We start from the raw sequence: 14,131 nt of genomic DNA, 5'->3' as shown, positions 1-14,131 counted from the left end.
TTCTCTTCTTTTTCTGTCAGAGGGAACCTCTCTCTCCCTGTGTGCAAGACACTAAGCATAACAACCTCCTTGGATTTAGTCTTTAGGGAATAAAAGTCAGGAAGGGAAGTGCCTTCTAGAAAAGTTCAGCTTTCTGCCAACTCTCAAACCTCCCCTGAGGAGAAAAGTGCACTGGGACTGCTAGCTGCTTAAGTGGAGAAAAATAATAGGAAAAATACTGGGAGAAAACATACGTTAACATCACAAAAATTCCCTCGCAGGCAAAAGTTTGGCATGTTGGCAAGTATGTGAGTTTTCTCTGAAAAAATCCATAACATACATCATACTGTCAAAATATCCACAAACCACCCCACCAGTTTGTTTAAATCACTGTCTTCAAGGCTCAGACTCCTGCTGTAGGAATAGGGATTCTTCCCTGTGGAGTGACGTGAAGTCAAGATGCTTCCAATAGAGAAGGCTCTTAGCCAAGGATGTGGGACTCATAGGCCTCAAAATAGTGTTCTGTTCATTCAGGTTGGTCGGCTGGTTTCTGCCCCTCCTGGAATCGCAAGCAGACAATAATCTTTTAGGAGTCACTGAAATCCTACAAACGGGGACCTCAAACCCCTCTGAATTAACCAGAGCGGTTCTCAATGCATGCATCCCACTGCTCTCCTTAAACAACCTACAAGGAAGTGCATGACTTTTTTTCTCCATTAATTTCTTTCACAAACACAAAACAATCAGCATTTGTGCGCAGATTCCCATATATTTGTCACTCTATGAAAGGGGTACAGAAATGAATGATACAATCCTGGCTGAAAACTAAACAGAAGAGATGAACACACACACCAGTAAAGGTAATAAATGGCAGTATGTGATATACGCCATTTACCTGGGGCAGTTAAAGACACAGACAATTCTACTACCAACACGTCCTCAACCAAATTAAGTTCCGTGTGGTAATGTGTTACCAGACCCTGGATGTTGAGGATTCACCTATGAATCCTTTGAAAAACAGAAAAATTTCTCACACACCATTTCCATTGAGAGTTGATACTGAATGGCAGGTTCCAAACAATTCTGGGGAAGAGAAGCTTGTTCTACTAACTTAGAGGCTGGCGAAAGTATCACCTCAAAATCAAAGGTCAGCACAGATTCCTCCTTGTCTAATCCTCCTCAACGGGTAGAATAGTAAGATACGTTTTCTACGATCTCATGTTTTTATAGCCAGCACACATCGAAATGCCTAGAACATACAAGCCCTCAATAAGCATTAAAGGAATTGAAAAATAGACCCAGGATTAAAAGATTATTGCAAAGAGAAATTGTAAGTGTTTCAGTTTACACATTTTCTCAGTAGGATTTCTGCTTGCACACCAGTCTACTACGTAAGGGCCTAAGAGAGTGGCTGAGCAGCTAAGCCCCAGGCAAGCTCCCAGGAACCTCTTCATAGTATCAGAGAAATCAAAAGTATATGCCTATGCAACACTTAGAGGAGCATCACATATTTACTCAGGACTGAGTCTGTGATATTTCTATTCAAGTTGCTGCACAAGGGGAAACAGGTATTGAGACAGGACACGGATGGGCCTCAGGCTGAGCAGTGTCTCCCCTGTGGACAGAAACTCCATAACAGCAGAAACTCCATAAAAGCAGGATGATAGAGGAGGCTGGGCCCTGCCCAGATAAAAGACCACATATTCCTCATCCTCGAAGTCAAGGAGACCTTCCTGACTACACACGCACAGAAAGGCTCCTTGGAGGTCGAAAAGGGAGGCGGCGCCACCCCACAATAAGTGATGCCAACTACCCACAGGCCTCTTTGCTAGAATCCATCTTGGCTAAGAGATGTGCACGCACACAGAGGAGGACCCTGAGGTAGACCAAATACGGACTCAGAACCAGGCAAAGCAAGATGACTGGTCAAAGGGAATCCGGAAGAAATGCCCCATAACAGTGATTCAAACTACCACAAGGGTGCGACTCTCTCTCTCTGAGCCACCCGTGTGGCTATCCACACGTACTGTACTCTTTTTCCTCCTAATAAACACTTTACTTGCTTCACTGCTTTCCACCTCTATGTGGAAATTCATTTCTACGCAGCTGATGGGCCAGGGCCTTGTCACTGGTCCCTGGTGGTCTAGAGATTAGGATTCAGTGCTCTCACTGCCGCTGCCCAACCTCAACCTCTGGCCGGGAACTGAAATCCTGCTTCAAGCCGCTGCAGGCCGAGGCCACCCAAGATCAGTATGTTTTGAGATGTCACATCTGCATAAAATATAAATGAATGATCGTGGATTAAAAACAGTAACATCCTTACACTCCGAATCCATATTAAAGAGTCGTATAACTAGGACTGGAGCAGAAAAACAACAACAAACATTTGCTACTTTTACTTTTCACTCCATAGGGAATATAACACAGCCACAAAGGAATTTGGAAATTTAAAAAAGAGGAAGCTTTTCTTTTCTTCCTGAAAGATATTGCTTACACCTAGATTAAGTTAAGAAACTAAACGTGGACCAGTAAAAATGGTCTTAAATTTTCACTGAGAAAATAACTGGGAGATTTCTCTTTCTCAGTGTTGATTTTTAATCTATTGTCTCTTCCCAGTCACTCATTTTCAGTGCATCCAACACCTCAATTGGTTATTTTTTCATTTTTACTCTTATCCGGTGGCTCCAATTTCTGTGAATATGTTTAATCCTTTGCCTTCAAAGCTTGTATTTTGGAAAACAGTGCCTTCTAGCCCAGTCGTTCCTTGAGAGAGCGGCTCTAGACCAAGTCAGGCTGCTAAATGATGACAGGCTGAAGCAAGGCCAGGGTGCTCTCTGCCATCAGCAGGGACGTTAAGTTTAGGGGAAAGACTGCATCTCTCTCCAGGGAGAAGAGGCAAAGAAGAAAAAAATAGCGCTCCTTCATGTGCCTACTCTTGTAGCAAAACTATTTGGGAAACCTGTCCTAGCCCCAGATGCAGGCTAAAGAGGTATACACAGGACACGAAGAGAAGGAAGGAAAGTTCTTATATGATAACTTGACCGTTTTGGAGTAAAACAGCGCAGGCTCAGAAGCTTGCGCCGAGGTAGGTGACTGAGGGCATACAAACCCTGCGGGGTATTAGTCATCCGATTGTGTACGTAGACATAAACCACGCCTGTCCTTCTAAGCCAGACAGAGAGACACTTAATTCATTAGATCAAACCCATCTCATGCCTTATCAATTATTCACAAGTAAAGCGCATTGAATCATAATATTAAAAGGGGCGTGAAGGCAAAACTATCGTCATGCATACATACGGCATGGCTTTCGCCTGCTGAGTCACATTCTGGAAAGCAAATGTAGCATTTATTTCCAGACACTGTCAGAAACAATGACTTAATGGTCCTGAGTTTGAAAGGAACAAGACAGAGCAAGTACATGCCAAGAGTAATGCCTGGTAAGATGGAAACAGGACAACTTCTCTATCCACACTCAAGCCTGCCTGTGCGCTCTCTCTCTCTCTCTCTCTCTCTCTCTCTCATACACACACGCACATGCACACACACACCCCATCAGGTGTATTTTATCTATGCATGCATGGGTATGTGTGTGCATTTATAAACAAGCATATTTAAGTTTTTATTGTTACATATCCCCACTAGAATGTAAACTCCTTGAGAAAAGAGACTTTGTATCTTTTTAGATACTAACAACGCCAGCACTCAGAACATGGTGGTCATTCCACAGATTTTCATTAAATGAATAAAATTACCTATGAGCTATGTGGTAAAAACGGTTTTAACATACAAATAATGTTTTTCAAAAAACGTTCCCCTAATACCGGTTTCCACATCAGAGATCTCACATAATAATTCTGAATAACACTCCCCTAACTCATCTTTCTTAAAACTTATTAATTTAAAAGTATGACATACTTCATTCAGGTAGTGCATATTTAATCCATTAGTAAACGTGTGTGCACATAACGTAAATGCCTTTGTTGACATTTTATTGTATTCCGTAAAAATGGATGGAAGTAATAACGTGTAATCCAGAGACAGAATCTAGAACAGAAAACACTCCCCATAGAAAAGACTTCATGCTTGAAATGAAAACTGATAATCAAATTTCAAGGCTCCAGAATGAAATCTTTTTTTAAAGCAATAATTTAAAAGCTGTGTGGCATCCGACAGATCTCTTGCCAAGTAGCAGAACTTGTTTCTCCTTAATTTATCCCATCTCACTATTTGAAAAGTTTGAAAAAGAACAAAGAAATTACAATTCTACAGTTAACGTTCCGTGCATTTCTCCCTTTCCCCCGCCTGCTCACAACGTCTATAGATGATAATTTTACGACTTTTATTGTTGTTTAGACCAGTTGTATACTGGTAATTTTAGAGTCACACATCTTTCTGGAAAAATCTCAAGAAATTTAAAATCAAACCATAGTGATGCTTTACGTCACGAACATGTCAGAGTTCAATCCGTAAAAGCAACATGAGCAGGAAGTGTGGGGAAAATATATGTTTAATTTAACTTTGGTAGGCTTCATTCTCCAATTCAATTCCACTTAACTGAATGGGACAATATATGCTCTTCATTCTGGGGGTCTGGTTAACACTCCCATGACAATGCACAGGAGACCACATACATATACAGATCTAAGTGTGAAGAGGTAGTTAAAGATCACTTCATCAGAGAGAGAACAGACTTGTGGTTGCCAAGGGTGGGTGGGGATGGTGGGGAGGGATGGAGTGGGAGTTTAGGGTTAGCAGATGCAAACTATTACATATACAATGGATAAACAACAAGGTCCTACTGTAGAGCACAGGGAACTATATTCAATATCCTGCGATAAACCATAATGGAAAAGAATATGAAAAGGAATGTGTATATATGTATAACGGAATCACTGTGCTGTACAGCAGAAACGAACACAACATTGTAAATCAACTATACTTCCGTAAAATAGATTATAAAATAATAATAATAAAAGATCACTGCATCGGTATCTAGAACTACAGTACCCATCACTGAACTGCATTTTCAACTGCTACAATTATAGTTCTATTATGTATATTCAAAACTTGTCATGGGAAGGAGGCATGAGCAGATTGACAAATTCACTTACTAACCCAGCATTTACGACCAAAATGGTCCTAAATTACTCAGAAGCAACTGTCACTTCTGGCCATCTCCTTAATCAATTCCACTACTTCTTGTAACAAACCTGATTTGACTTTAGTTATTTAACTTTAATAACAGAATATAATTGAGTGTAGCCAGATCATAATTAGGGTGAAGAATTATGAGTTAAAAGAAATCTTTATATATTTCCCTGGAACTTCTCCAGCTCTCAGAAAGTCAAATTATTTTTACTTCTTTTTAAAAAATGAATCAAAATACATTTTTAAGGTTATCACTATGCGTTTTTCCCCCAATACAGATTCACATCAATTAAAGAAAGGCTGCCTCCTGGCTGTACCGTCCTTTGCCTTCCCCTCATTCTGTAAGACACTGAAGGGACTTAGCGTGAGGACAGGGGAAGATAAAGAAATTTCTACACACTGATATTAAGAAGATTTGAAGGAATAAAGGGCTCTATAAATGTAAAATTTAAGGAATTACTTTTATCATTACATGCAAAAAATTGTTCAATCTCACTGTGTAATCAAGACATAGATAACTTTCAGTCTTAAGCAACATCCCTCAGGCTCCTGTTGCCTATTTCTGACTCATTTTCTCCCTCAAGTCATGAGGGAGAAAGGGATGTCATGAGGCATGTCAAGTCTGACATCCATTTCAATCTAATTTCACCCGTGTAAACACGCCGTACAAGGGGCACTAAGGATGTGTTCTTACTGACATCACTACCTAGAAAGAGCTGCAATGTGTTGATCTGAATACATATTGAGATTAATTTGACACAGAAATGAGTAACATTAAATCAAGAATAATACAGGACGGGGGACAGGAGCAGCCTTCAGTATGCATGCAATGGGAAAGCGGACCCAGACCAATACCAAAATGTCTTTGACATTTCCCCTAGTTTTCTCTGTAATAACCAGCAATGTAAAGAATTACAGCAATGTAATAACAACCAGCAGGAGAGATGATCATATTAAGCGAAGTAAGTCAGACAGAGAAAGGCAAATACTGTACGCTATCACTTACATGTGGAATCTACAAAAATGACACAAAGGAACTTATTTACAAAACAGAAAGAGACTCACAGACTTAGGAAACACACTTATGGTTACCAAAGGGGAAAGATGGCAGGGAAGGATAAATTAGGAGGTTAAGCTTAACATATACACACTACTGTATATAACATAGATAACCAACAAGGGCCTACTGTATAGCACAGGGAACTCCACTCAACATCCTGTAATAACCTATATGGGAAAAGAATCTGAAAAAGAATAGATATATGTATAACTGATTCACTTTGCTGTACACCTGAAACTAACACAACATTGTAAATCAATTTAAAATTAATTTAAAATTAAAAAAACAAATAAAAGGCATCCCCCCAAAACAACCAATTAGCAGGAAATCTGCTCTGTAAGTATCATTTTTAATAAAACCCTGTATGTCTTTAACATACAGACTCTCTAATGTGCAGGAGAGGTGCAGGAGAGGTGGAAAACTGCAGTCATTGCCCGCAAGCTTAGTCTAAGAAATCTGGGATCTATCCGACGCTGAATATTCTCATTTGGAAGTGAAAAAACCCAACTGTTAAAAACTATGCTCATCCATTCCTGGCTTCTAAAGCTTAGCAAGAAGGAGGAGCCCTTCCCCACCTCTCACCTACCACATTCATTTCAAAACAGAAGAGGGTTTTCTTTGATATAGTTTAGCGTCTCTTCCCCTAAAATCGACGCTCTACCATACTTTCACCCGCATGCCCAGGGTCCCTCAAACGTTCCCATATCTGACTAAATGCTGCTCTTCTGTCTAAACAATAGTGATAAGATAACAACAACAGTAATACATTTGTTGATCTCTTCATATGCATCAAGGTTTTACATGCATTTTCCTACTGAACCTTCACAACAATCCCATGAAGTAACAGCTAACATTTAAGCCGCATTTCACAGAGGAGAAAAATCATGTTTAAAGAAATTAAGTCACACAAGTCACACAACTGTTAGTGGCAGAGGCGAGGCCCAAACCCAGCCCATTCTCTTAATTACAAATCTCTACAGTGTCTGTAGAAAGAGCACGTGGGCTCAAAGAATCACTTCGTTTCAAGTGTTTCGTTTAACAAGTCAGAGACTAAAGATCCAAAAGACTAGGGCACAACCTCGTTCTGCTCCTAAGTCTCTATGATGATATTATATCACTGAACGCATCTACACCCCAAGCCTCCTTTGGGTTCCATAACGAACTTCCCTGGCTCTCCACTTAACTACCATTCTGCCTCTCTTGTGCCTTTTCTTCACCTGTCAGTGTCCTAAATATCAGCCTTACCTAGGATTCCATCCTCAGCTTCCTCTCTAGTTAGTCTATTCCAAGGCTTTGCAGCCTTTTAAAGCAATGCCCAACTTGCTAAACATAACACTCTAGTCACTGTTCCTCCCTCTCTACCTAGGGCTCCCATTCTTTCAACTACCCCCTGTGCACTTGTGATTTATATCCAACCCAAGCTTTGTGTAAGTTAAAGACTCAAAAATTCCAATTTCCCATAGACCCTTTATTTTACTTCCCATAGACCCTCTGTACTCACCAGTGTCCAAAATCTCACTCAGTCCTTTATATCAAATCTGTCCATCTCCTACAATCTTTAACACCATCTCTCTTCCCTAGAGTCAGAAACTCTAGGGAGTTTCTTGCCCTTAAATCTGATACATTCTCTCACCGACCACATAGAGTTCATCCTTAAACGAGTCAATCTGACCTGAAATGTTTCTGGGCCAGGCTGTCCTATTCTAACGGCCACTCTCCAGGATAAGCTTCTCCTTTTCTCTCACATGAATGACTTCATCGGCCTTCTCCGAGTTGGCTTCCCTGCTCCAGAATCTCTCCACCTCCGATCTAAGTTCTTCTTGTTCGTCAGAGACACTCTTTTCAAAGAGACCTGACCACGTCACCCCTCCCCACACACTCCTTCCCAACCATCTCAGGGTAAAAGCAACCCGTGGGAATGGCACTAATGAGCCTTCAGAAACTACAAACAGAACTACCATATGACCCAGCAATCCCACTACTGGGCATACGCCCTGAGAAAACCATAATTCAAAAAGAGTCATGTACCAAAATGTTCATTGCAGCTCTGTTTACAATAGCCAAGACATGGAAGCAACCTAAGTGTCCATCGACAGATGAATGGATAAAGAAGATGTGGCACATATATACAATGGAATATTACTCAGCCATTAAAAGAAACAAAATTGAGTTATTTGTAGTGAGGTGGATGGACCTAGAGTCTGTCATACAGAGTGAAGTAAGTCAGAAAAAGAAAGACAAATACCATATGCTAACACATATATATGGAATTTAAGGGAAAAAAATGTCATGAAGAACCTAGGGGTAAGACAGGAATAAAGACTCAGACCTACTAGAGAATGGACTTGAGGATACGGGGAGGGGGAAGGGTAAGCTGTGACAAAGTGAGAGAGTGGCATGGACATATATACACTACCAAACGTAAAATAGATAGCTAGTGGGAAGCAGCCGCATAGCAGAGGGAGACCAGCTCGGTGCTTTGTGACCACCTAGAGGGGTGGGATAGGTAGGGAGGGAGACGCAAGAGGGAAGAGATATGGAGATATATGTATATGTATAACTCATTCACTTTGTTATAAAGCAGAAACTAACATACCATTGTAAAGCAATTATACTCCAATAAAGATGAAAAAAAAAAAAAAAAAAGCTGACCAAGTTTCCATGTCTAGTTTCCATGCTTCCTCCACCCTGCCCCTCATCAGTCGGGAATAACTGCAATTCCCAGTATGCACTGCATCCCTCTGAGTCTTCTGTTTGGAATTAATTCCTCAGACAAACCGTCTTTTGAATTCCGTCTCATCTTTTCTATAAACCCTATCAACACACCGTTAACATCTTCTTCCTAACCTACTAAAAGCAGCACTTTTCGTTTAGGGCATTTTTTGAGGCTCTGCATTTCATGCTTCACCATAAGCTAGGTCTACCTGGGGAGAGGTAAGACTAGTACCCAGGTCTCAGAGTGACTCTTCCCAAGGTTAAACAGCTAATTAAAGAAGTACTAACTTTCTAAATGTTCTCTGTATCATTCTTTAAACTACAAAAATAAATATTTATCAAGAATAGTTATCTAAGTGATACGCTAATATGACGAGAAACCTCCACTAAAAGACTTAAAGCCACATAATAAATCACCCGGGTCATGCCTTCTGTCCCAATAATCGCTTATTTATGCATTGCACTTACCATATTCATCCATTAATTGGTGAGGCAAAATGGAACATTCAAATCACCCTCAATATTTTTATGGTTTTGGATTATTTGTGCACTTTTCCCCATGATCCAGGCTACTGCCATCTTGGCCCAATGCCAAATAATATTAACATAAGAGAGATTAAAATCACATAAAATATTAGGGAAAGTGCTCCATTTTATTATCTATCTCAGTAAATGGGAGGTAACAGGAAAAGGTCCTAAACCTCTGGGCAATCTGAGAAGTCTGAAACTGAACTGGAGACTAAATATTCCAGAAAGAGGATTCATCAAAACGAACGAACATTTCACAAAGGTTTAAGTAAGTGAATGTGTTCATTCCTCCCACTCAGTTTATTGTATTCACTGCTTCTCACCATGTTTTAATTATACAAGAATTTTCTGCAACTCTATTCATAGGTAGTCAAAACCATACATGAGAAAAAAACTACAGAGGAGGCCAGCAATGGATCACTTCAGTGGACAGATGAATGACAGTGGCCCACTTTCTCTTATGCTAATGGCCTGAACAGACAAACCCTTAATTTACAAAACTTATATCAAAACAAGAAAATGCAAGGCTCAAGGCGCTGGGCTCAGGTACCAACCTTCGCTGCTCTTCACCGTGTTCTCCTGAAGGGACCGTGAGGCATTCATCCATGTGTCCATGAAGCAACCTGAGGACGTCACCACCAATCAGATACCCTAGAAGGATTGAAACGCAGTCACATTTGAACTGTCATCATCAGATGTTGACAGCTGAACAGATCATTGGCTCCAATCTCCTATGTTCCTAGACAGAGACACAGGAGTCCAGCAAGGCTTAAGTACCTGGCCAAAATCACAGAGACGGATGGTGCCACCTGCCTGCCACCTCTGAGCCCTGGGTTCCCAAGTCCCACAGTTAGTGATGTTCCCACGATTATACATGACCTCAGCCTCATAAAACCCTCCACTAAACATGCAAGCCTGGATAGGCTCAGATTTGAACTTACGTAAGTGAGAACAACCAGAACACACAGATATTTCCTGGGAAAGCCCTGATGTACAAGCACTGCTGTGATCCAGTTCTAAGTCACACACCCTGGAAGATGAGAAATCTTGACAGTAGCCTGCCTAAGCAATACCCTGAGGCCAAAACACTGGAGAAAATCACCCCTAGAAAGCTAGCATGTAAAACACACACAAAAATAAACTAAAGCTGACGGCAGCATAAAAATAAGAGGAGATAAACCTTCACACAAACTTCACTTTTAAATAGCAATTCAAATGAGTTTCTTAAATGTTATGTATCTGCATTACAGAATATTTTGACACCAACAGCTCTAATGAATTTACTCATTATCACAATCCCAAAGATGACTGCCAACTCTGCAACGGGGACCAGCCCCCTAATGGAAGTGGAGTTCTCACCTTGGGCTGCTTCACTTCCTGAGCTGATTGGGGCCACGCTCCAGAGGGTCTGCTGGAAAGCGGCGTCCACGTGCAGGCTGCCGTTGCCATAAGACAAGTGCTGCATTAGAAGCAAAAGAAGGCCATCACTACAGGCTCTGGGTAAGTCTCAACACAGAAGTGCTTCTGGCATCTCAAACTGAATGCTGCCAACGTGGGACTGTCCACAGAGAGCCTCCATTGCAATCCCGTCACTCAAAAATGAAGAGACTAGTAGGAAAAAAATTGGAGTTTATATTTGACTTTAGGTATTTTTCAGCTTCCTTCTAAGAGTTACTACTTAAGCCACTAATCCGAAAACACAAATAAAATAGATTTATTTGTGAAAACAGACTATTTCGTTTTAAAGGCTTATTGATGGGCAAATTTGTACAGATAGTAGGCCCTTATCATTAAAATTATAATTAAGTTTTTACCTATCACACTGTGACAGTGTGCTGACAATGAAGTAGGTTAAACCTACTGGACTAATGTGTTAGTTTCATGGGGTCCTTTAGGAACTTTTATCTACAATCTGATGTAATAGCTATTAGATGGCAACATTCCCTAATAGGTATCAAAAACCAAGACAATACATGTCCTTCAAAATTCAGACATTACAAATCTCAGATGTTCCTTCTTAAGTCAAATGTATTAAAAGAACATCATATTTCACACCTCTGAGAGCCATCATTGATGAGTTCGGAAATGATAAGTAAAGAAAAACAAAATTATGAGGACAAATGACTTGCTTATTTACCTGCCATTACCTGGCTGCTGCATGCAAAGAACCACCACCTTTCTTCTTGCAGTCATCTGAGTAAACATCACCAATATTCCTAGAATGTTCCTGCAACACTTTCCAACGCTGATGACGGCCTAAGCTTTTTTTTTTTTTTTTTTGCGGTACGCGGGCCTCTCACCGCTGGGGCCTCTCCCGTTGCGGAGCACGGGCTCCGGACGCGCATGCTCAGCGGCCACGGCTCACGGGCCCAGCTGCTCCAGGCCATGCGGGATCCTCCCGGACCGGGGCACGAATCCGCGTCCCCTGCATCGGCAGGCGGACTCTCAACCACTGCGCCACCAGGGAAGCCCCAGCCTAAGCTTTTAAAGACTTCAATTGCACTAGAACTTTCCCAGATATCTGACCTTCCTAGTTAGACAAACAGCAGTCACGGCATGCAGAAGCACACTGGTATATGCCACAAGCCTTTCAACATCCAAAGGTCTCTTCTGCCTAAATATACTAATCTCATGTCACCAGCATAGGGAGGCATTTCGTTTTCTTTCTCTTACAAACAAAACCCAAGACATTTGTGACATTTGACATATATGTAATTATCTTATCAGCAACTTTCCAATCGATAAGATTAAAAGTGGATGCTTCAGGTTTAGCAATAACCTGCTTACCCCTCTCCCATCTCAACCAGCTGTCTGTCTTTTTTACGACCTCCTTTCTACCTGGACTTGTCATTCTTATGCAAAAATCTGGCTAAGATGTCTTTATTGAATTAATTTCTTCCCTAATATATTAAAACTCTTTAACTATTTACAAATAAATCATATGCCATCTGCTTCCACAAACAAGAAAAATATATTTTTCTTCATAGCCCTTATCACAATGGGATCATTTAGTGTATTTTTTATTCTCCCTCTTGTAAGCTGACACAGGCTCACAACTGTATCCCTAGCATCTAGCAAGGTTACTCAATAAAGAAGTATGTGCAGAAGTGAACCAAACCTTTAAAATCAAAGTAGGATAAACTTTAAAAAAATATTTTAAGTTATTCCTTAAATGTTCCTATTTCAATGACCTGAGCCAAAATAACAGCACAAACACACCAAAAAAAAAAAAAAAGAAACCTGTAAAACCATATGGATTTTATCAAACCATCAGAAGACGATTCAAAATACCAATGCTTATATTTTTACTTTTGAATTCAAGTGAAAGCTCATGCCATATTACGATAAATAGATTTGTTCATTCATCCTTGTTCATTGAATATACTACGTATAAAGCATTGTGCTAAACATTAATAGAACACATTCCCCACCATGAGGGTGCTCGTAAGCTAGAAAGGTAAGTAAAATATATCCACAAAATGCTGTGAGTCAGTGTTTTGAAAATATTAGCTGAATTGTAATCAAACTGCTACAGGAATTGAGAGAAAAGAACACTTGGACCAGCCTAACTGGAACACAGTTCATTGTCCTGGGCTTCAGGACAGGTGCTATTTCCACAGGAGAGACAGGGGTCCACGTGGGACGAGGCATTTGAAGAGCCAGTAGGATCATTTGGCCTGAGCGTCACATTTATATACTTAGAGATGCTGTCTCCAAAAGTTTGTACATACACTGAATTTGCATATGTGTATTAATAATGTTAATGCGCTAAGTGTAGATTTTTTTTAAAAATACCAAAACTTTTATAAAGTACTTTGGAGATTTTCATTCTTAATACACCAGAAACCTTGTAATTGTAAGTGACCTGGGCTTTTTTGGTGCTGTAGGCTCTAATAAGGGAAATGGTACCCAAAGGGGCAGAGATACGGGAACATACAGCACAGCAGAGAGTTTCATCTTTGGGGCTTACAGCATATACTTAGAGTATGAAAGAGAGTGAGAGATAGGCCTGCAGACAAAGCAGGTGTCAGATCAAGGACCTTATAAGCAATAAGGAGCTACTGCAGTGAAAAAACAATGGGAAGGGGGGGAGGACGAAAATGCAATCTTCAAATCATATCTAAGCCTAAAGGTACACAATAAATATAACCATAAAAAAAGGAAAATTTCAGTCTGTTGGAGAAAGTAAAAAAAAAAGTCCTTAAGATCATATTACATCATTTAAAGTTATCTAAATCATGTCCACTCTTCTCAAGAAAATATTCTCTAGGCATAACTATTTTGGACGCTTCTATTTAATTTTGCCACTTAAGCAACAAAGGGAAATCTGAGTAAGAACCACACAGGCTTGTGATGGTAAATATTCAGAATGCAGTAACAATTTCAGTTACTGACACTAACTAAGATGGGTTATCCTTAAAGCCCAAACAGATGTTGTCAGAGGTTGAAAGCAAAGCTGGCCTTAGGCTGAAATATGTAACTGCTCTAAAATTTACACACCCACCAGGAGCACTGCAGGCACTTTGGGGAGTGATCTGCTCTCTCCTATCACCTTGATTCTCATGTTAGTGACTCTCAAGTTCTCATGGACACACAAATCATCTGAGGATCTTGTCAAAAAAAGGCAAATTTGAATTCAGGAGGTGTGAAGGGGGGCCAACCAAGGCCACTGGTCCAAGAAGCATATTTTGAGTAACA

At 40.4% G+C, this 14,131-nt stretch overlaps 1 protein-coding gene across 1 annotated transcript in view; it reads right to left on the bottom strand.

The window, feature by feature from the left end:
• RYR2 (ryanodine receptor 2) overlaps nt 1-14,131 on the bottom strand; it is a 517,690-nt gene that overhangs the window by 397,758 nt on the left and 105,801 nt on the right. Inside the window, exons 9-10 of the mRNA XM_049697219.1 lie at nt 10,793-10,892; nt 9,988-10,084 (exon numbers count right to left, since the gene is read on the bottom strand). Of these exons, the coding sequence (XP_049553176.1) occupies nt 9,988-10,084; nt 10,793-10,892 (197 nt within the window). The remainder of the gene's footprint in view (nt 1-9,987; nt 10,085-10,792; nt 10,893-14,131) is intronic.

The sequence above is a fragment of the Orcinus orca genome, chromosome 14, assembly GCF_937001465.1.
Source record: "Orcinus orca chromosome 14, mOrcOrc1.1, whole genome shotgun sequence".
In the NCBI taxonomy this organism is placed as follows: domain Eukaryota; kingdom Metazoa; phylum Chordata; class Mammalia; order Artiodactyla; family Delphinidae; genus Orcinus; species Orcinus orca.
Note: the sequence above shows the minus strand (reverse complement) of the source record. Positions and strands in the feature narration are given on the sequence as shown.